The 21,281-nt window shown below is 51.2% G+C and overlaps 7 protein-coding genes across 7 annotated transcripts; 2 read left to right on the plus strand and 5 right to left on the minus strand.

Annotated features, from left to right (window-relative positions):
* Positions 1-404: 404 nt before the first annotated feature.
* On the minus strand, positions 405-1,631 carry KY384_001242 (uncharacterized protein; the record flags this gene model as incomplete). Its single annotated transcript, XM_044809773.1, has 1 exon — positions 405-1,631. One exon carries the CDS (start codon positions 1,629-1,631, stop codon positions 405-407), a length of 1,227 nt encoding a protein of 408 aa, XP_044673680.1.
* A 1,002-nt stretch (positions 1,632-2,633) lies between these two features.
* KY384_001243 (uncharacterized protein) lies at positions 2,634-3,335 on the minus strand (the record flags this gene model as incomplete). The annotated part of the gene is made up of 1 exon (XM_044809774.1): positions 2,634-3,335. The coding sequence occupies one exon, from the start codon at positions 3,333-3,335 to the stop codon at positions 2,634-2,636; it is 702 nt and encodes a 233-aa protein (XP_044673681.1).
* Positions 3,336-3,772: 437 nt separating this feature from the next.
* KY384_001244 (uncharacterized protein) lies at positions 3,773-5,170 on the minus strand (the record flags this gene model as incomplete). Its single annotated transcript, XM_044809775.1, has 1 exon — positions 3,773-5,170. One exon carries the CDS (start codon positions 5,168-5,170, stop codon positions 3,773-3,775), a length of 1,398 nt encoding a protein of 465 aa, XP_044673682.1.
* A 1,284-nt stretch (positions 5,171-6,454) lies between these two features.
* Positions 6,455-7,306, minus strand: KY384_001245 (uncharacterized protein; the record flags this gene model as incomplete). Its single annotated transcript, XM_044809776.1, has 1 exon — positions 6,455-7,306. The coding sequence occupies one exon, from the start codon at positions 7,304-7,306 to the stop codon at positions 6,455-6,457; it is 852 nt and encodes a 283-aa protein (XP_044673683.1).
* Positions 7,307-11,239: 3,933 nt separating this feature from the next.
* Positions 11,240-12,160, plus strand: KY384_001246 (uncharacterized protein; the record flags this gene model as incomplete). Its single annotated transcript, XM_044809777.1, has 1 exon — positions 11,240-12,160. One exon carries the CDS (start codon positions 11,240-11,242, stop codon positions 12,158-12,160), a length of 921 nt encoding a protein of 306 aa, XP_044673684.1.
* A 581-nt stretch (positions 12,161-12,741) lies between these two features.
* Positions 12,742-14,227, plus strand: KY384_001247 (uncharacterized protein; the record flags this gene model as incomplete). Its single annotated transcript, XM_044809778.1, has 2 exons — positions 12,742-12,960; positions 13,082-14,227. 2 exons carry the CDS (start codon positions 12,742-12,744, stop codon positions 14,225-14,227), a joined length of 1,365 nt encoding a protein of 454 aa, XP_044673685.1.
* A 3,534-nt stretch (positions 14,228-17,761) lies between these two features.
* Positions 17,762-20,461, minus strand: KY384_001248 (uncharacterized protein; the record flags this gene model as incomplete). The annotated part of the gene is made up of 2 exons (XM_044809779.1): positions 17,762-18,973; positions 19,025-20,461. 2 exons carry the CDS (start codon positions 20,459-20,461, stop codon positions 17,762-17,764), a joined length of 2,649 nt encoding a protein of 882 aa, XP_044673686.1.
* Between the last annotated feature and the right edge of the window lie 820 nt (positions 20,462-21,281).

Below are 21,281 nucleotides of genomic sequence, written 5' to 3' on the forward strand. Positions count from 1 at the left end.
TCTCGATCGGGTCAGGGTGTTGGGTAGTTGAGAGTCAAGGGTCTCAATGTGTGTTTACAGCTTGGGAAGACGAGGGTTCTTCGTATCATCGAGAATCTTTTGAGGTGGTTGTGTTGGGAGTTTGGATTTGGGTAAGAAAGGTGCTGGTGACTTTCTTTGTGCGCTGGTCGTTGTTGTAGTTAGGTTATAGGGTGCTGTAGATGACACTGCGAAAGAGGTAGAATGACGGGGTTTTAGTGGGAGAAGATGAGCTGGAATTTTTTTGGTTTTAAGATTATGTTGTGCAGGTGAAATTTCTGTTAGTCGTGCTATAGATGCTAGCATACAGTTGCTATCCTTGGCCCTTTACTCATGTGTCTGCTTCGCTGCTTCGCTTTGCTCGTATTCGTTCTTTCTGTATCTTCTTACCGCTTCATCGTGTTTAGAAAGCCGGTGACTTCTTCCATGCCACGCTGATCATTATCGTGTTCCGCCAGATCATCTTCATCCCAAATCCTCTGATCAGGGTCTTCCCTCCAAAACACAAGAATTCTCTCTTCTTCACTCTCTGCAGGAATGTAGCATACGTTCGGAAGTTCTTGTCCTTGTCGTTCTTCCTGCTCTTGTTCTTGTTCTTGTTCTTCTTCCTGCCCTTGCTCTTGCTCTTGTTCTTCTTCCTGCTCTTGCTCTTGCTCTTGTTCTTCTTCCTGCTCTTGCTCTTGTTCTTGTCCTTCTTCCTGCTCTTGCTCTTGCAAACCGTCTTCTCCTTCCTCGTCTTCGCAACAACACCCTTCAGAATGGTCTTCTCCTTCCTCTTCTTCGTATATTTCGGTGCAAACACGAACGATGCATGGCCCTTTGATTCTGCAAGAGAGGACACGAAGGTCATTCGCGGCCACTGCATGACGGCCCCTCATGGTGATCAGCGATACTCGTGACTTAGCGGTATTATCTGGCCATCGGAGAGTGGACTCCTCCAGAACATCGTGGAGGTGCAGGCGCCGGAGACTTGGTAGAGTCAGAATGAACATCAGATCGGCGTCACATTCGTAACCATGGATATGGATGCAATTTAAGTTCGTCAAGAAGATTTGTTGTTTGTGTTGCATTGTTGATCGCAGCATGATTTGAAAGAACGTACGCATCCAGAAACTAGTTGGTATCCCGAGCTCGAGGGATAGTGTGTGAATGCGGGTGGCTTTCATGAGGTATGCTGCCCACAGGGCCATGTTTTTGTTTTCCCAAGCGTTTCCGCCGAAAGAATGTACTCGATCGGAGAACTCGGCTTCAAGTTGATTTATGTCCATGGTTTGCGAGCATGAGGGTGCGAGAGGAGACTGCTCTTCATTTATCCTCACGGAGATGGAATGGAAGTCCCAAAGGCCTGGCAAAGTTTCTTTGATGCTCATATGCTCGGTGTAGTAGAAACCTTCGCTAAGATCTGTTTTCTCCTTTGGTGAGAATCCTGGGGTGTGGTACCGCCCGACTTCAAGACACTGATATTGTTTTTTCAAAGCTTTATGGCGGGTGTATTTCTTTTGGCATGTTCGGTAAAGTCTCCTCGATGCAAACGCAAAGTTCTCAAGATCGGGGAGCCAAAGCTCATCCGAGATGCGAACTAGAAGCTCGTTTGGAAGATCGAAAAGAGCCATTTCCTGCCTTTGGACTAAGTGAAAACTTCATTCAATTCTGTGGGTAGAAGAGAAGAAAGAATGATGGGAGGGGGGATAATTAATAGAAGACTCCACTGAAATTTCTCGAAAAGGCAACAATGCAAATGTTTAAGGTCGCACAAACAAAGAGGCTGCCATCACCGGTGTCGAGCTTGTACAACAAAGAGTCTGACAGCTCTCACGTCAGTGAGTTGTGTGACTTGCAAAATGCTGTTAGTTTCCTCATTCAGGTATCACAGTTTCAGAAAACCGACTTCAGGCTCTGTGTTTTTGTGATCGTTCGTCCAAACTGGTTTCGTGGGGGAATAATGTCTTAATTTGTTGATGCCAATTTCCTCCACAAAGCTAATCATTCAGAGAAGGCTTTCCTTCTGACTTTCCTTCACTTAGTCTAGACATGTGTTACACTCCATTGTTCTCAAGTCACAACAAGGGCGCGTCATTAGGTAGTCCAGCGTCCTCAGAAGCCCACTACAAATCAGCGTAGGCAACATTTGGCGGACTATTAGCGGTTTGAGTCGACGAACAAGGTGGTTTGATAGATAGTCCGTCTAGTTCAAGGGTTGGACGGACCCCTAGCAATGGACATTGCTTGGTTTTCAAACCTAGCAATATCTAAATAACAAAGAAGTTTTAGACAAAACCTTAAATGCTAGATATTTAGAAACTTATTAACTCTATAAATTTAGCAGCAAAATCTCTTTTATTAGAGCAATTCGTCCGAGGATATCGAGCTGCAAAATGCTTGGCAAGACTACTACAGTGTGCATTGATTTGGGTACTCGAGGGACCCCCTTAAAAAAGGGGATGTCAGTCAACTGCTGGGACCGTGAGTCTAACCGTTTAGACAGCTAGCAATCCAGTCCAAGCTTTGGACCGACTATTAGACTATCAGTTTTGCCACTATCAGTCCAGTCTAAGCTTTAGACTGAACGGTTTAAACGGTTGCTAACGCTGCTCCAAATCTCTCCTCTCCCTCCTTCATCGACTCCTATCAACACGGCCATATGGATGCAAAGGCCACTTAAGCTTCCCAAACCGCGTCCCAGGCAAATCCACCGTCTCCAACTTCCTCAAAAACCGACCCGGATAAGTCCGCGCCATCAGATCCATATTACAAAACGTGCACATGACGAACGTCAGCCCCTTGGCCGGGTTTTCCGAGACAGTCAGGGATCGCAAGTTCGGGAGATATGGAATGACAAGGCTCATGAGGAAGCCGATGGTGAGATATCGTCGGACGGTGGGCCCTGCGAACCACCCTCCGCTGGAAACGTCAAGTGTTTGCAGCAATGCTTCGATGCGCGGTTTTAATGCCGGATATTGTTCTATTCTTGTGAGGCTGGCGTCGCTGATATCTGAGTTTGACGGCGCGATGGTCAGATGTTCGATGTATCGATAGGCGTTGTCGCGTTCGATCTGGTCCCAAAGCGACCACCAGTCCGAATGAGAAGGGCGTGCTGGGAGACTCGTGACGCGGTATTTCTCTCGTAGCTTGGCGTAGATCGATAGCTGCCTTTGGCTGGCGGAGTTTAGTGAATGGCACGTCTGCGCAAAGTGGATCAGATCTAGAGGTTCTAGGTCACTCAGCATGTGCTGCAGCAGCTCTGTGGGGAGTGATTTGATGTTTGTTCTTGGTACGTTGGGGACTTTGCTCCGGCACGCCTGCTCTATTGATGACATGGCTGGTTGTGTACGTAAATTTGTGAATTGAAATGGGAAGATGTGACTTTGGACTGGGAAGATGTGATAGAAGTAGGCAGAGAATTGGTGGCTGGTCAGTGGCGACTCTTATTACCTTATTCCTGAGGATACTTTGCCAAGCTAACGCCATATTCCACATACAAGTAATGGGCACATAAATAGAGGAGCTGCAGATGTCGGCTTCAAAAGAAATAGGTCTTGACAAGGTGCCAATGTACTTTGGCTGGTGTGGTCTGGTCTCTAAGTCATTAATCACGTCCATCCCATCTACCCAAGATTGCTACCTAAACGTGCTGAGGTTAGTCTCCGTGAAAAACGAAGGGCGATTACCTGAAGCCTTCACCTGATATCTCGAGAAGTCATTTGAATATCATCCTGATCCTTGCTGTAGTCGTCTAGCTAGCATTGAATGTGTGTCATTGCAAGTGGGTGTTTGCGGTCGATGGGAGTAGTTCCGCAAGCTCATCGCCTACAATTGGCGTGCCATCTGCGTATCTTTCCAGCGTCACCTTGAACGTCAAGCCTATCTCTGACGCCCGCCTTGCAATTTCTGGATATGATCTCGTCTGTTCGATTGCCTTGCCATCTTTCGGATTGAGCCGCGCAGTCACGTCAAGGCGATTGAACTTTGGTAGCACGTCAGATTTGAGCAGCATGATGTCGAGGAGCAAGTCCCTGAATACCGAAGATTCTTGCTCCCATACATGTGAGTAATGGACGTGAAGCTGCTCGATGGATTGAGGGAGTTCTGTTCTGCGGCCGAGCTCAAAACATATTAAAGCAGGGTGATTGACCTCCAGACATTGGAGCCCATTCAAGCCGCGTAAGTCTTGTATAAAGGCACCTTCTCGCGAAGACTCGAGCCTTAGCTTCTTGAATGATTTGAAGGCGCCGTGTCCATATAGATGGGTCAAAATGTGGCAGAGCTTCTCTACATCAACGCTCTGTCGCCCGTGAAACGAGTTATTCGACCTAAGCTCGATAAAGTACATATGTTCGAGATTTGGCAACGTCGACAAAGATCTTTCCAAGACTATGGGGTCAATTTCGCAATCGTGTAGACTCAGCTGTGTAAGGCCGGAAAGACTGTTGGGTGACCAATGGTTTGAACTGGGCGCGAAATAACCTGATTTTAGGCCATAAACAAGGAATCTCTTCATGCTAGGAAGAAATGCGAATGGGAAGACATCGAATAATCCGATGCCCACGTCTCTGTCCTCGGACACGACATGCATCTGCTCTAGATGCTGAAAGGGTTGACAACCAGGAGTGGGCCTGGCAGGATGATGACTTGCGGCAAAGCCGCAAGGCTGCCACGCTGAAGCAAACTCGCCTCCAGGTAAATTCACCGTCAAACATTTAATGTCTGGTATCTTCTTCAGAAGTCGACTCAAAGAGCATTCATAGTCAATCGACTGGAAATACTCAAAGGGCCGTGGACAGCGTCGATGAGCCTCGTACCAAGTAAGAACATTTTCTTCTTCCTGAAGGTTCGGATTTCTTAGATCCTTGTCATTGACATTCACGGTGTAGTCCTGGTGGTCTCCATCTATCTCTAAGTGATGTATATAGGACGCTAAACGAGGCTCTCTGGTAATGTCAAGAAGAAGTTGCCCGTGGTCTTTTGCAATATTCGTCTCATCGCACTTCACATGATCATATCGCCGCTTGAGCTCTACGTGTCTCGCGAATTCCGATTTTGATAATGCGCGAAGCCGCTTTGAGGTGGCGCTGATGCTTTGGATGCATTCTGTGGTAAAGTATTGGGAGATATTTACATAGACCTCTAGGGCTATATCATTGAGAGTAGCCATAGCAAACGCTGTGCTTTAATGTGGTGAAAGCTGGTAAACCGTACGGCTCCGATGGTTCATACCCCTCATTTCGAATGAATGGCAGGACTCTCGGGAATATAAACAGATTTTCGGAGATAGCACACCCTACTTGGGGCATTTGCCCTATGAGAGAGCAATGGGTAAATACCGCTCTCCCAAGTCCTCCTGTCCCTGCATTCACTCCGCTTTCTCCCCCTCCAGCTCCCCACCCAGCCCCTCATCCTCCCCAACGACAACCCCAGGCCTCAATCCCTTCGGTCCACTAAAATTCCTCCGTCCATCCACAACCCACTGCACCACGCTAATGAAGATCACGATCGCGAACGCCACGATACAATAATTCATATTGCCCGCTGTGACTGGCCTTTCCGGTGGAAACAGAAACAGCACTGTCGTCAACGCTGTGTATGCTACACCAAGTACGTTTGCGCCCCAACCGAGCCAGCTGGGGAGGACGAAGGGGCGCGCGGGGAGTCGCGACCGTCCGCGCAGGAGATGGATGAAGATTGGGAGAGCGTAGGAGACGCTGAGGGCCTGTGGCGGGGTGGTGGGTTAATCAAGGTTTGGGGAAGGGGAAAGGGATGGGAGGGGAGGGGGGGCTTACAACAACGCTGGAAGAGACGATGGCGTTGAGGGCGGAGGACGAGGCGATGAAGAGAAGGCCGAATATTATGACGAGAACGAGCGTGAGGATTAGGGCGTTCAGGGGTAGGCCGAGTTTGGAGTGCACGCGGGCGAAGACGCGAGAGAAGGGGAGACCGCCGTCGCTAAGGGATGTCAGTGGGAAGTGACGAAGGCTTTGGCTGTGGCAGGGATTTGTTGTGGAAATTTTAGTTGAGGGACAGGCAAGTGGAACAGTAGATTTGAGATGTTTGAAAGACTTACCGGGCGAATGCGTATGTCATTCGACTAGAGGTCGTCATGATGGAGGTGGTTGCAAAAATGAGACAGAGCAATGGGAAGCTGGTGAATGGTTAGCCTAAATCAATTGTTGGCGCCCAAAGGCGTGGGAAATTGAGAGACACGTAGTCCATACATTAGCAGGCATATAGATCCTCCCTTGCTATTCGTTGCGTCGAAGAAGATGGTGAGAAGTGGGCCCGCTGCTCCTTTAATCGCATTCTGAGGATCCTTGAGGACGAAAAGGAGGCATGAGAGAAAAATGAAGCCGGTAAAGACTCCGATGCCGACGCAAGCGATCATAATCCGCGGGCCTTCGATTGTTGGGTTTGGAATCTCCTATCTGAAGTCAGATAAGCTTCCCTATGGGGTAGGTTCAGGGCGATATACTTCAATCATATGCGCAACAGCGTCGAAGCCAGTAAGACCAAAGCCACCCTGTAGAAGTCCCAGCAGCCACGCAAAGCCATCTGGCCATCCCGTATCGTTGATGAAGGCGCGATATACAAAGTCACCACTCTGATACGTCGGACTAGCGCACGCCAGTACCGTAATGGAGATAATGACGAAGCCAGCAATACTCCATGTGAAAGCCGCCTTCGTCACATACGGCAACGACGAATTCATAAACGCATTTATCAAGAACGCGACAATGTTGTATGCCACATAGATGAGGAATTGATGCCATCTCTCCGGACTGTAGCTATCGTCGTAGAAAGAGATCGCGCCTACAATCAGCTGGCTGCCGAGCAATCCCCCCGTCGCCACCAGCGCGACCCATCCCGCGCAATTGACCCAGCCCGTAATCCACGATAATATTGGAACCCAGGATTTCCAGCTGATGACGGCGACCCAGTGGTACTGACCTCCCGCCGTGGGGTAAGCGGACAAGAACTCGGCCAACGATGCAGCGAGGCATAAGTTGCAGATTCCGGCGGTGATAAGGCCCCAGATGACGGATGTCGGACCTCCACTGGGCAGCGAGAGCGACAGCGACGCAGAGAGCGCGGTCCAAGAATTCAAGATAGCGAAGGCAAGCCCGAGCATAGCAAGCGGGGAGAAATTCCGGTGTAATTCTTGCTCGTGACCTAGGGAGGCGAGGTGGGCCTTGTCATCCCCTGGCGGGGCGATGCTCTGCTTGCGAGGCATCGCGGTCAATTGTACGTCGTCCGCTGATGATGGGAGTGGTGTGTATTGGACTCGGGAGAGAGGCATGGACGACGAAGACTGGGCTCTTTCTTCACTGACGGCATTCACCGGGGAGCCATCAGCGGCGCTGCAGAGCTAGGGCATCTGCTGACTCCCGTCCTCGTCCTGTCCGTTGGTTCTAGCGTTGGTAGCTTCGGGGGACGATGATCTCGAGGGGTTGGGAAGCTTGATCTCATGTCCATGCTTGCTTCTTTGTCGTGATTTTGCGTGTATCAGCGAGGAAGATGAAGCGTGCTCGCTTTCGGTCCAGCCAAGTCACGTCTTGCGTAGTCTCTTGGCTCCTTGCGATCGACGTTGAGGCAGGAATGCTTGTCTTTGAGCTTGTTTTTAGGGGATGCTCTAGGGTGAGAATGGAGAATGCCGGAGATGTCGAGCCAATCGGGCCAATTTCAGGGCACGGGCTTAGCGCGGGCTGACCTCGCCGTCTTGTGGCGCTGTGGTCCGGCCTTCTCGCAATGCCTTGCACCGTCAGATGGTGAACTTTTACCGTGCAATGAGCATGGAGTGGAAGCTCGTCATACGTGAAAGCAGTGTTATGCTGACATCAAAAGCTGGAGAGGTGTCGTGGTCGTGCCTGCCAACAACGCAATGGGGCAGAACTCACGCTCTTCGAGTTGGAGCTTGTGGAGAGCCTCAGCATCACCGTACAAAAGCCATTCAGGTTTGATGTGCAGAAAGCCGTTGAATACACCATTGCACACTTTCTCGCACGTATGATAGGATATAGAGTCGTCCGCAGCCCTTGGCCTTTTCTTTGCCCAACAACTTGAGACATGCTTGAGCTGCTGACAATGCACTAACCTTGCCCAGCTGTCTAGGACTCCTCAAGGCCTCGAAACAAAATGCAAGAGACCATTGATGTCCACGTTCTATATACGAGTATTCGAGCCCCTGTGCCCCTCTCCAAGATGCTATTGCCTCACATATATCAGCCTTAGCACGCCGCTCACGGTCGACTTCACCCCTACAAAGAAGATATCAGAATACACGGAATAAGATGCTGACGCACTCAATGCCTGTGGCAAGATCATGATCTGTCTGAAATCCTGGCCCGAAGAGAAATACGCGCGCGCCTTAAAATAAGCAACGAGCACAGCTTCGTCCGTCAAGCTCAATGGGAAGAATACTCCGACAACAAGTGATGATATGAGTCTGAAGAGAATACCAGGATACGCTCCTGCTCAAACCTCAGACATTGGAAGGGAGGCATGCAAGACAGCGTTGCCGTCATGAAAAGGCAAAGAGGAGTCTATACAAATAGAGGCTTGAATGCATTTTATTGAGGTTCTCTACCACTAGGTTGCAACTTGGGATATCGGCTTCGGAACGTCAATGTGTACATGAACATTGATGCAATGAAATGCCAAGCCGCGACATTCTTCTCTGATATTCACGCTCTACCGACCCTTTCCGGAGGCTGCTTGATACATCTTCCTCAAAACGAAGGAAGACACTTTCTCTGTTCGACGAAGAACGTCAGGTCTGCCAAATTAGGACACCGCACCCAAATGATTACGGTGAAAATTGGAGAGACACGAATCGCGTTACAATATTCATGGATTCCATGCCCAACAATCCCCCTCCCAAGCCTCGTTCTTCAAGATCGTCTCACTCTGGCTATATTTCACGGCTTTTAGAGAACTCGACTGTACTGGCCCTTTCCAAATCTGCACACCTTATTCTTGTCATCACACCTTGATACGCACAATCCGCCGTTCGTGCTGTCGCGCAAGCATCATCTGGACACTCAAAAGATTTGCACACCATCAATCGATCTCTTTCCCTGCGTCTGTGGTTTAGGAAACAAATTCAGCCCTCATATTCTTCTCTCTGCTACATTCTCTCACAAGCCTCGGCTTCTGAATCTCGATGTTGTGGTTAAAGGCGGTCACGATTTTCAAGCGAAGGGTCCAACTCCAAGGCTCGAGAAATCAAAATGTCATGTTGTGAACAACTGGAAAGTCGAGGACTGAGACTGTCTCTGATATTTGAAGACACCGATTCAAATATCTCGTTCGTGGCATTCCGGAAATGCCATACAGCCCTAGGTCCGCCGTTGCTCTAGAACCCGCGACACTAAGGTGGTTTCAACACAGGATCTCACAGCGACCAGTAGATGAGGGTGACACGTGCGACTCTTCAAACTTTGAGCAGCTTCCAAAAAGGGTTTTTGTTGTCCCTGAAAGTCCTCCCAACGGCGATGTCGACCTCGGCCCAAATTTGGGCTTTGACTCTCTGTGTCATCTACCTGCTAGAGCGAGTCTCGAGCCCCCGTCTCTATGACAGCGACCTCCAGTGTCGCCAAGCTAAGCTTGAGTTGCCTACTGAGCCCAAGAGTTGTATTCGAAGAGCCCACCTTCAGATTGCTTGCTTCAGTCGTTTGTGTTTGCCCGATGAAATAATGATGTGGACCAGGAATTTTATAATGACCTAGAGCTTGTGACTCTACAGTATCCGTGTGGCGTCTCTTCAGGCGCTTTAGAAATTACTATATATATATTTAGTGATCAGTCCTCAAATCAGGCTGAAGGTAAGGATTTTAAAAGAAGAAACATAGGGAGCAGGACACACATTACATACCATTTCACCAGGCTCTTCAGGGGCGGCATAGGGCCAGGTGACGTTGATCTTCCTACTGAGACTTGCAAACCAGCCGAGACAATGATATATTGTCTCTCCATGCAGTGAAGCCGTTTGGAGCTTCATCTGGCCACTTCATCCTTTATAACACTTGAGACTGTCTCACATTCTCATGTGATCTAGCAATGTTCCCCAAGGCCTCGTTTCTCCTATTGGGTTTCAAGCTGAAGAATCGATGTGAGTCGTTGTTCACTAGCTTCTTGAACCGAGTCTGATGTACTTAGACGGCTTACGCAAATAGTGAATACACAATTGACTAGCGGTATCCTCAGCGTGAGAGTACCGTTCACAAGGCAATGCTTGAGGCGATATATCATCGAGAAAACAATTGTGAGCTAATTGTATTCGTGAGGCTCACGGGTTTGAGCATATGAGCACGATTGAAGATGATGATCAATAAAGTCTGAGACTTTCAGCCGAAGGATGCTAGGGAAGAACGGTGAATGAAGGCAACGGAAAGCAAGGTGGACGGATAATATTCGGCGCGAAAGGATGACGACGGTCAAACTCCATGAGACGATGCAACGGTAAGCATTCATCTGAACATCTGAATGAAGGCCTTCTTAAGGCATTTGATGAGACCATCGCTATTTGCGGACCTGATTTCCTCCATCACCGACCTTGACAGAGCAGGCAAATGTGTGGAATCAGTGCCTTAAGGCAGAAAGTAGTTCACGAATGCCTACCTTCCATCGCCAGCGTTGCTCCGGCATATAGTGGGACGTGGTCATCATCTACGAATCTTGAAACAGGCACACGTCAAAAGAATTCGAATTCGCACCACACCAATACCTTGCTTGCTGGAGTACGTGTTACTTCGACTATGTGTATCTAGCGGGAAAGCAACAAAACACCTCAAGCTGCTGAAAATACAGTGCGGCCGCTATCTGATGATATCGAAGGTAAGATGAACGCCTTCTGTGAGATGCTAGAATCCTTGCAGGCTGAGAGATCTGGCCTCAAGTGACCCTTAATTGCCTGACATGGCGCTACTTATTTAACACTGATGTGCCATCACGACACTGAATCCTTTCTTGTCACACCAGGACTTCACACTTGTTCGTCAGTTGTGTGAGAGCTTTACAACACTTCCCCGTCATGACTCACCCGTGCACCATAGCATCACAAGCAGCTGAAACGCAATGCTACACCGCGCTCACCATCTTATTCTCCATCATACTGTACTTCTTCATCAAGCTAATTTTCCGTATTGTCTATCGCAACTGATACCTTTCTCTGCTACACGACTCACACGAAGGGCGCGACCACTCATCTCACCACCCATCTCCATCGACCGTCATGTCTCCGTATCCAGAGTCAAAATTCTCTGCCAACACGTCTGAAGCATCCGAGCTCGAGCGTCGCGAGCATCCACAGCACGAGTCTCGGGACAGCTCTCACTCACTCGACAGTAGGTCCAATCATTCATCAACAAGTTCTGAACGTCTAGAGCGCGATGTTAGCGCAAGTCCTGAAAACTTCGGTCACATAGTCCCTTCTCAGCCATCGTTAGGCTTCCTCCCACCCGAAGCTAGTGGTAGGGTGCGGAACCTACTCCTTTACCCCGAAGTTCGAGGGAAACCGCCAGACTTCCACTCGTCTTTAGTTGACAAAGGCATCGGGAACGCGACCCATCTTAGGGACGAAGAACAGCCAAATCAACGCACTGAGAACTGGCTCCAGCAATCGAACGTTCAAGCAGCGCCTCTGGAGAATCTCGAAACACTTCCAACCAACAATGCTCTACTTTTGCCATCGAATACGGGGCGGTCTTCCCCAAATCCAAACGGTTTACTTCGCGAGGAAAACTCACCAGAAGCCGTGTATCGAGATGAAGCGCTCCCAGAGAGACTCAACGCCACCCACGTACCATCCCAATCAGCTGGAAACACCCTCAAAGACAGCACGAATACACATGCTATTCTCACTCTGGGTCAATCTGGCCTATCAGCTACGGGAACAGTGCAGTCTCCATCTGAGATGAGCCCTAACGAAACTCTACCGTCCAATTCCACGGCGACTTGGAAGACTACAGGCTCGGAGAATAGTCATACTCATGGTAAAGCAATACCAGGAGGGGTGGAACGAGATAGGGAGCAGTCTTCAGCAGACACAGAAGATACAGAAGGATTGAATAGTCCGGCACTGGAAAAGAGGAGCATAAAGCGGTTGGCGCAAAGTGTTGCGAAGAGATGGAGTTTCCCGAAGCACAAAAAGTGAATCCTGCTACGAACGAGGTTTTCGCGGCGAGTATCAACGGGTATTGAAGATTTTTTAATGCTCCTTGAAGGGGAAATAGCATCTGCAGCAGTGGGGGAGCAGGTCGTGAAAGTGGCAGCCGTGCTGCGTGGGAGAGCTGTAAAAGACAGACCCAATAGATCTTATTGACAGCAGGTAACGGCAAGCATATTATTATGATCTTCCGGTGAGCCTGGAGCGTGCAAACATCTCATGATTCACAACTAGGCGCTCGCTAACCTGAAAGAGTGATTTCTGGTGACGTCCCCATATACGCGCAGCAAGACGCAGAATGGCGCTAGTGTGACTTCAAAACCCAGACCCAACAAGCTCTCATTCCTACATACCATCGCCATTGGGTGCAATTTCTCTTTTCGCCCTCTTTGGATGATGGCATTTCACCATCCAACTCGGTCAAGAAGGCACATTTGCCTCCATAGCCACGTTTTTCGCATGCTTGTTCCACTCACCTTGAGCTAGATGCGCGTCTCTACGTGGAACAGTCCCACGTATATAACAATCACCGAGACGCACCTTCCCCGTACTTGGGGGTGGTACTCAGTATGTTCTGGGTCGTCATTCTTGCCATCACTCTGACCATTGCTGGTAGTGATTGCCACGTACCTCGCAGTCCTCCACCACAATTTCATCGGGTGGTAAAGAGAGCTATTACGAATGGCACCAATGACACCGGGAACGTCACCGACGCCATGTTTCCTGCAAAAACATTCCTGGGCAATGGCATAAACATCTTCGACGTTCAACCTTTCGACATTGTAAATGTGCGTCCGGCAATATACTCCTGCATGTTGAGACCTGTAGGCTAAGTCGGCATAGATCGAGAGCGCAGTGAAAGACGCTTACCGCCTAATCTTCTTCGATGAGAGTAGCCATTACAACCAGAATGTCCCCGGCGCCGACCCTTGGACCGTACCAGTCAACGTAAACTGCGACACCTCCTCCTCCTCCTCGTCAAGTAAGTCCCGCCTCCCACCCCCAGCCCACCCACTTCTTCCCAAACTCGCCCCTTCCGTATCGCTCAGCCTCACTAAACCCCACTCCGCAGGCACATTCGAGCACTGGGACACAGGCTACGAAGCAGCGCAGAAACTGGCCGCGGGCGGCAGTCTGGGGATCCGGTACGAAGCCATCAGCGGCGACGTCTCCGTCGACAGCGGCATCTCGCAGATTTTCCAAGAATACTTCGCGTACGCGCTGTTCGACTACAGTTCGCGGGTGCTGGACTGCACGTGGGACCAATGGGCGCACTCGATCAACGTCGCCACGCTCAAGCGCATCCTGGCGATCGTGCCAGCGTGGCGCGAAGGCGACGCCGCCATCCTGGAACGCTATCGCGACCTGTTCGGGCTCGTGGGTACGCATGTCGTCACGCACGTGAATTACGGCAGTCGCCTCTCCATCTCCTCGTGGGCGGACAACAGTGATGAGGCTGTGCTGCAGAATTTCTCCGCCAATGTGGACGCCAGTTTCGGGTTCATTATCAGTGGCGATGTGCAGGCTCATGCCAAGGACACGGAGTCCTACCACACGTTCTCCAAATCGTTCCAGAAGAGCGTCGGCTGTCATGGCGGCGACCAGGTTCTGGCGGGCAAAATCATGGGGGACCCCACGGGCCCGGACGTCGGCGACAATTATAAAGCCTGGCTGGATACGACGCGCGAGCGGCCTGACCTTACGGGTATAGGGGTCGACTCCCTCGACCTGGTGTTGCTGGCCAGTTTGGATCCCGAGTTGATGAGCAGGGCGGCCGATGTCAAGAATGCGTTTCAGTATTTGACCAAGCATCCGAAGACGCATCGCACGAATTGTACGATGATTGTCAATTCGGATTGGGGCGCCATTTCGCTGCTGAGTCCGAGCGCGACGGTGGAGGAGGTGCAGGGCGGTCAGGTGCCGCCGGATGTTACGGCCTTTGGGGAGACGAAGTTGAGTTGGTATAGTACGGCGGGGACTGGGCGGACGGTGGAGAATCAGAGGATTGAGTATGTTTTTTTTCCCTTTCTCCCCACACATTCTTCTTCCTCCTAGCCCCGTGGTCCTTTCCGTTCTTCCTTCCCTGGAGTTGGAAGGGAATGGGAACGTAACGCTGAGACGATGTGCGTGGTGGTTTAGTTTCGTGATCAAGAATTTCGGCGACCCCATCGATATCGCGCTTTCGCATGGCAGGGACAATTATCCGATAAAGGGAAGTGGTTCGGTCTCTGTGATAATTAATGGGGTATGTCTTCCTCCCCTCCCCTTCCCCTTACCCCCCTACCCCCCTACCCCCTTACCCCTTTACCCCCTTACCCCTTAAAGCTAACCCAACAGATCAACTACGACGACACCGAATCCACCTCCGCCTCCAAACGCATCAACGGCGTAAAAGTGAACCCGGAAGGCGTGGATGAAATCCCCGGCCAACGGCCCCAGCTCTCTTCCTCCTCCTCCAACTCCTCCTCTCCCTTCAACGGCGTGCTGGAGGTGGCGGGGAACGTGACGTTATCGGCGGCCGGGGCAGGGACGGGGGCGGGGACGGGGTCGGTGGCGACGTTCTAGCATACCCCAACCAGCCCCAGCGCGGGATAGATGTATATATGTATGTATGTATATAATAGATCAGAGAGGAATGGCAGACATGAATATTTTGCCTTTTTCTCTCTCAAGGTTTCTGGCGGCAAGGGGCGGGGCGTTTGTGTGGAACGCCTGCATTTGATTTGAGTGATTGATTGATTGGAGCTTTCCCCCGCCCAACCTTCAACGCCCCGCCCGGCCCGTCTGTTACAATGCCAACGCCCCTTCGCAGACGATATCTCTAGTACTCTTTTCATGAATGCTGTTGTAGGATGGGAGATGGAAGATGGGGAGACGGAACGAAGGAAGGGAGGTTGGATAAAGGAAAAGAGACATCGATCCCGCCTGCATGGGCTGCATTGCTGGAGATGTAGCATGCATGGTGAGACGAGGGCAGATCGGGGCGGGGCGTGGCGTGGTAATCGGGAAGGGGCTGCGCTACGAGAGCGGGGGAGGAGGGGGGGAGGAGGGGGAGGCTCGATTGAGAGCATTGGGAAGGGATGGGGTATTGGGATGTTGGGGATGTTGGGGGGTAAGGATTGGGGAAGGAGATTTGGGTGATGCCCGGCAAATAGCGAGATAGATGCGTTTATCGTTTCATGCCTAGATGAAATGCTCATTCCAATCATTCAATCACCAAGCCATACTGTCGGCCGAACAGAAAAAGGCGTCACATACATCATTGGAAGCTGGAACTCACATACATACACATGCCTCACCTTCAAACGAAAAACATTCTGAACCTCACCCTTCCCCCTACCCCATCCACTCCCCCCATCCACCTACACAACGCAGCCCTCACTCACTCATACTCATAAGCCCCCCACCCCCCATCCCGTCCACTCTCATCCACCACCTCCGCCATGATCTCCACACTTACACACCCCTCCTTCCCCTCCCCCGCCCCCTCCATCGCGCTCTCGATCTGGAACACCACAGCCCCCGCCGCGTATCCCGCCCCAGCTTTCTGTTTGCACGCTATCCACGCCATCGGCTGCCCCACTGCCTGCCCCTGCTGTCCCTGCTGTGACGTCGCTGTCTTGGGTGTGAAGGTGAATGTGCCGTTCGTGCCGACGGGGTAGGTTTGCCCAGCGGTATTGGTGGTGGAGGTGGTGGTGGAGGATGTGGCCGTGGCGGCCGAAGTGGTCGCGGTGGTTGCGGCTGTTTCACCGCCCACGGTGGAGTCCGTTGTGGGTGTGAAGGCGAAGGTGAGCAGGGCGCCGTTGAGTTTGGCTGTGTCGGTGCCCCAGTCGGGTTTGGCGAAGGTCAGGAGGTTGGTGGTCGGGATGTAGATTGGTTGCGTTGCGGGGAGGCGGGCGGCCTGTTGAGACTGTTAGTCGGTGTGTCTTTTGGGCTTTTGCTGGAGGGAGTGGGAAGGGCTGGCAGGAGGAGGTGATGCAGAATGTAGATGTGGGGATGGAGGGATTGAGTGTGGTGGGGGAGAGGGTGGGCGTACCATCATCGCCGTGCCCTTGGATGAATCTATCTTGATAGCTGTGATAGGTTCCGCTGGGCATGCGTCCGCTGTGTTGGCGAGCTTCGTTGGACATACAGCGTTCGTCTTGCCGCCAATCCAGAAATGATTATCTCGAGCGACGATGAGTTGGTCATCGATCAATGGAGTGTCCGGAGCTTTGGCTGAGAGTATGAGGGATTGCGGGACGGCAGCGGTGGTCTCCTGGCGGCTTTCGAGATGACTATTCCGTTGGTCTGAGCGGATGTAATTCTTGTTGACAGCGTTGCTAGAGTCTGCTGCTGCAGTGAGTGAGGTTAGGAATAAGCTGGTGGAAAGAAGGGAGCTGAGATGCATTTTGCGGGTGGCAATCTTGCCGCAGACAAGAGATTCTGTGGAGAGATGAGATGGATAAGAGAGGAGTCCTGAGTGTTCTTGCAGTGGGGAGGACGAGGGAGGATATCATATCAACGGCGAACGACTGGCGCGTCTTGATTCCACATATTGGTCACAGGAGGTGTTGGACGACTTCAGCGTGAACGCGTCTTCTTGCAGCATGACTCGCAGGATATAGAACATCTTGTCCGAGGCAGCGCAAAGGAGAGAGTGACATGTCTCCTGGTCCTTCGCATGCTCCAAGTATAACTGTAGCAGCAGCACCCATCTTGTGCAATGTTTTCAACACCGACAGTCCAATTGTAACAAGCCCAAGCTCTTTGTTCATGCTGTTTCTTTGCCTGCAATGTCTCCAACGTCGACTCTGGGGATTACGTGCGTGATGTAGCACCATGGCCATAGTGCGGTCTCATGTGAACGTTCTACGGGGTCGAGGAGGCACAGCAACAGGACCTCATTGGAGGCTGAGATTCAAGCAGAACAGCGTGGTCGGCATGACGTCTGTCATCCAATACAAAGCGTAGGTAGTGTGGAGAGCCAAATGATGCGCTTTGATTCGATGTATTAGAGAGTGGGCACAGCATACATGATGTATGTCTAGATATTGCAGACGCTGTTGGCGAGGAAGCTTCAGCGTTCCCCGGATTCTACGCTAGGACAAAAACGGGATTATCTACATCCACCGTTGAAACCCGGGCTCAGATATGGGCCGGTTTCTAATCAGTTAATAAACGGTTACAAAGCGCTTCATTTTCCATCAGCAGAAGTGAAAGCTTGCTAGACAAGCCAACTTGGACCGACCTGTGGAGATTCAGTGAAGCCAAACGCTATCATTATAAGTTAAATTTACAGAAAGTAGTAGGTGTAGTCTATAGTCGTCAACATAATGCCTGTGTTCTGTAAATCCTTCTACTTGTAGCAGTCCTGTTCCTTCATGATGATCGCTCGCTCGCTCGCTAGCTGCCAAAATTGTCGTTTCAGATTCAAGTTTTCCCACAACAGGGAAGATGTTGCGGGTAGTCGATGGCATCATCATCGTAGACTCTCCGGTCTCTCCGGCCTCAGACTTCCCGGCCGACTGCTACTCGTCCTCAATCTCTCATACGCCTCCCCAACAGGCGAACCCTTGACCTGCATCTCCCACCAACTAGGCTGACTCTTCAACCTTGCCCCCTAGCTCTTGGTCCTCTTCTCCACATTCCCTCATCAGGCTCGTCATGGCTGTGTATGTAATAATGCCCCCTCCTCTCATCCTTATCAACATGCCAGTTCGTGACCAACTCCCCTCTTTCGGGTCCTCCACCACAAGTGCCTTCGAGCGCACGAGAGGGAGGGCTGTTAACAGCCAACGCGAATAGGTTCTGCGGTTCCATGAAATCAGTCATGAGGCCGTCGGCGATGATGCCGTGTACGACGAGGAAGTAGAGAAGGCAGAAGACGTTGAGGAGGAAGGTGCCCACGAGCACGATGTAGAACATGCCCTGCCAGGTCTGCGTCCCGCCGGAGAAGTACTCCTGGGAGCGGACTGTGGCGTTGAACGGTTGTAAGCCGAGGGATGCTGGATCAGTGAGATTACCGATATTCCAATGTGGGACAACAGGGGAGTCGATGCCGGAGAGAATGAGGGTGCAGCCGGCTAGGACGGCGAGAGCTTCGGCGATCGAGGCGCGTGTTTCATTCAGAGAGCGCCCTGTGGGCTGGAATTGGGTTAGGAGGCGAGCGTTGGCAGCTTTATCACCGGTAGCACCTGCGCCGAGAGAGGTAGTTATGGCCCAGCGATTCGCGACGTCTGTCCAATTTTGATTATTGAAGGAGCCTGCAAGGGAGACGTTGCCGTTTTTGTGGTAAGCGCTCGGGTCGTGCGGATCTTCGCAACGGGTGGTCATGTTACCGCCACCTTTGGAGGCATGATATTCGGTAGAGCAGTTTATGGACATGGAGGAGCGTATTGAGCAGAGCATATATGGTTGGCGAATAGGGAGCCCAGGAGGCTGAGCGGTCGTGTTGGCTGTTGCAAGGACGTATACTGAGTCAATGGTCGAGTCTATCTGTTGATTGCTGCCATTGAAAACTGTTTGGTAGGGGTCTGGAATCTTTGGAAAGACTGGCCGCTTGCGATTGTGGTCCTCGCCCCACTGAAATATATCGTCGACTTTGGTAGTGTTGAAGTCGGACCATTTTGATTCGCCGTTGAGTTTGGGGATGGAACTGTTCTCACCTCCCGCATACTCGGTAAAATTGAAAACGGTGCCTTTATACTGAGGATACTCGTTGAAGACAATTGGGGCGAGTTCGTCTTCGGTCATTTCGGCACATAAGACATTGATCGTTGGGGAAGGGACTGAGGCTTGGATGTGATATTCACCGAGGCCCTGCAGAACACAAATTAGATAGTGTCACATAATGGGCTGGGTAATACTCACGTTGAAGTCTATGGGCTGCATGATACTATTCCGTTCTAAACGCGCAGCCCCGAACACAGCTGTCAGCGGCATAGCTAACGTCACGTTGTTGATAATGCGTTGATACTGGGCGGATTGAGCTGGCACATCCGATTCCTCGACCCAACTGCCAGTGACTGTTGTGTTGTCATACAGCAAGCCAACTGGCATAGGTCGCTCTTTCATTTTGGTTGATCTCCCACCGGCTTTAACCCAGGCATCCCAGCTCTCGAGATACTGTACATAATTGTGGTAGGCCTGACCCGAATGTTCAATTTCCGTGCACGTCTGCCCAAGGATCCAGGGATCATCTTCCGAAGCACCGATGGGCATTTTGCAGCGCTCGACTTGGTTTGATTGATTGGCAAATACTGTAGTCACGTTGCTTAAGAGAGGCCGTCTCTCTAGACGTCCATACCGCAGGTGTGGTGTCACCAGAGCGTCCGAGGCAGTTGTGTAAAGCATTGACAAGATGGTCGACGACAATGTGATGGCACCAAGGAATGTAAGGCCTCCATATCGTACAGTCTCCCAGTGGGTGAAAATGGTTCCTGGCTGCTGGATCCATACCCTCATATGCATGTCAGCCAGTGTAATGCCTCTTGAGCCTTTTGTGGATGCAATTTTGCCAAGGATTTGGCCTAAAGCAGTGACGAAGACCGTGACGAATGATAACTCAATGGTCTTAGCAAAGAAGTTGGCGAGGAGAGAAGCTGTAGTAGGAGGTAGAGGGCCTTTGTTCATGACAGTCTTGTGATAGGACAGCTTAGAAGCTGCGAGCCCCAGCCAAATGGCGGAGAAGATGGTGGAGTAGATTGAGAGCAACAGGATTGATACGGATATCCAGCTCATACGTCCTTGGTATAGTGATTTCTTCGACCTGCACAGAGGCTGGGTCGGGGAGAGCAAGGCTCCTGGTGATTGTAGGGTGCCCATGGTAGATGCCCTTTCTCTTCGCAAAGGATCGTTCTCCGAATCTGCAGCGTACGGGCTATTGAATTGAGAGACGGGGGAGTAACGTCCGTTGTGTTGATCGTCGATTGGGGGCGAATCTCCCCAAGCTTTGGAGCCAAACCTGACTCCGCGCGCAGATGATGGGGAAAGAAGATCTGAGGCATTTGAGTCGTCCTTGTGAACGGAGGCGCCAAATGCTAGCTTGTCTTCGTCGTGATCGGGGAATTGTATGCGCAAGCCATGAACGGAGTCTCTGTCCGGACCCTCTTCGTCTTGGGCCGCTGCTCCTCTGTAGGATGTGTCCATCTCTTGCGCCGAGCTCACACGCTGGTAGCCGGGTCGTTGAAGAACATGTGAGAGAGGGGAGGTGACGAAGGTCGAGGAGGAGCTGAAGGTATGGTCGGTGAGGTGTGAGGATTGAGGGTCGGGCGGTGGGGAGGGGTGATAGTTATGGCCGTCGGCCATATTGAAGGGGGACTGGGTTATTAGAATTACTGGTGCGAGTCTTCGCACTGAAGGTTGTTGAAGTCTGAGACAGTCATTATCAACACATAAACAACAACGTAACCAGTCAGCAAGGTGGCTTGCAGTCAACCGCAGGGAATTGGCGTGTCGCAGAAGGTATTAGGGGTGTTGGAAGAGAGCGGGATGTCGTGGAGGACTGATGAATGGAGTGGTGAATGGCGTCAACAAGGCTGAGCTGCCCAGTAGTAAGGTAGTGGTGGACTGCGCTGGCGGACCAAATTTCATCCTCCGCCATCGAATTGGTCGATTTCGGCAGGTTGCAGCATTTCATTCCGGGAGGATGTTCTAGGCTCGGTGCACTGCCTTTTCAGCACTTTTCAGCCCCCATCATCCTCCTCCAGTACGAAAGCAGTACGAGGCTGCCTGGGACGGCTTATCACCCGGAGTGTGTCACCTGTATGACCAGTGGCTGCAACCTCTGCCCTCACACGGACATAAGCCGCAACGAGAAGCTCAGATCACTGTGAAGTACAGGTCTAGATGCCTAAGGACACCCTCCATGGTGTCTCGGTGTATGGAAGGTGCAGAATTCACGCTCGAAGGATCAATTGGCATTCCCTAGTGCTGACGCCAAGCCGGCTTTGCCTCTTCGGCTCTAGTGCCAACTACCTCTACCTGGAAATACTCAGCCCTAAGAAATCTATCCTTAGCACCAACATCATTGCATGATTTGCTTTTGCCTCCTTCATCGTATATCTATCTTCTCCATGAAGTCGTGTATTTCAGGACAGATCTTCCGCATCCTTTCAGCAAGCCGTAT

This window comes from Bacidia gigantensis, assembly GCF_019456465.1.
Source record: "Bacidia gigantensis strain McMullin 20006 chromosome Unknown contig_125, whole genome shotgun sequence".
NCBI classification, from domain to species: domain Eukaryota; kingdom Fungi; phylum Ascomycota; class Lecanoromycetes; order Lecanorales; family Ramalinaceae; genus Bacidia; species Bacidia gigantensis.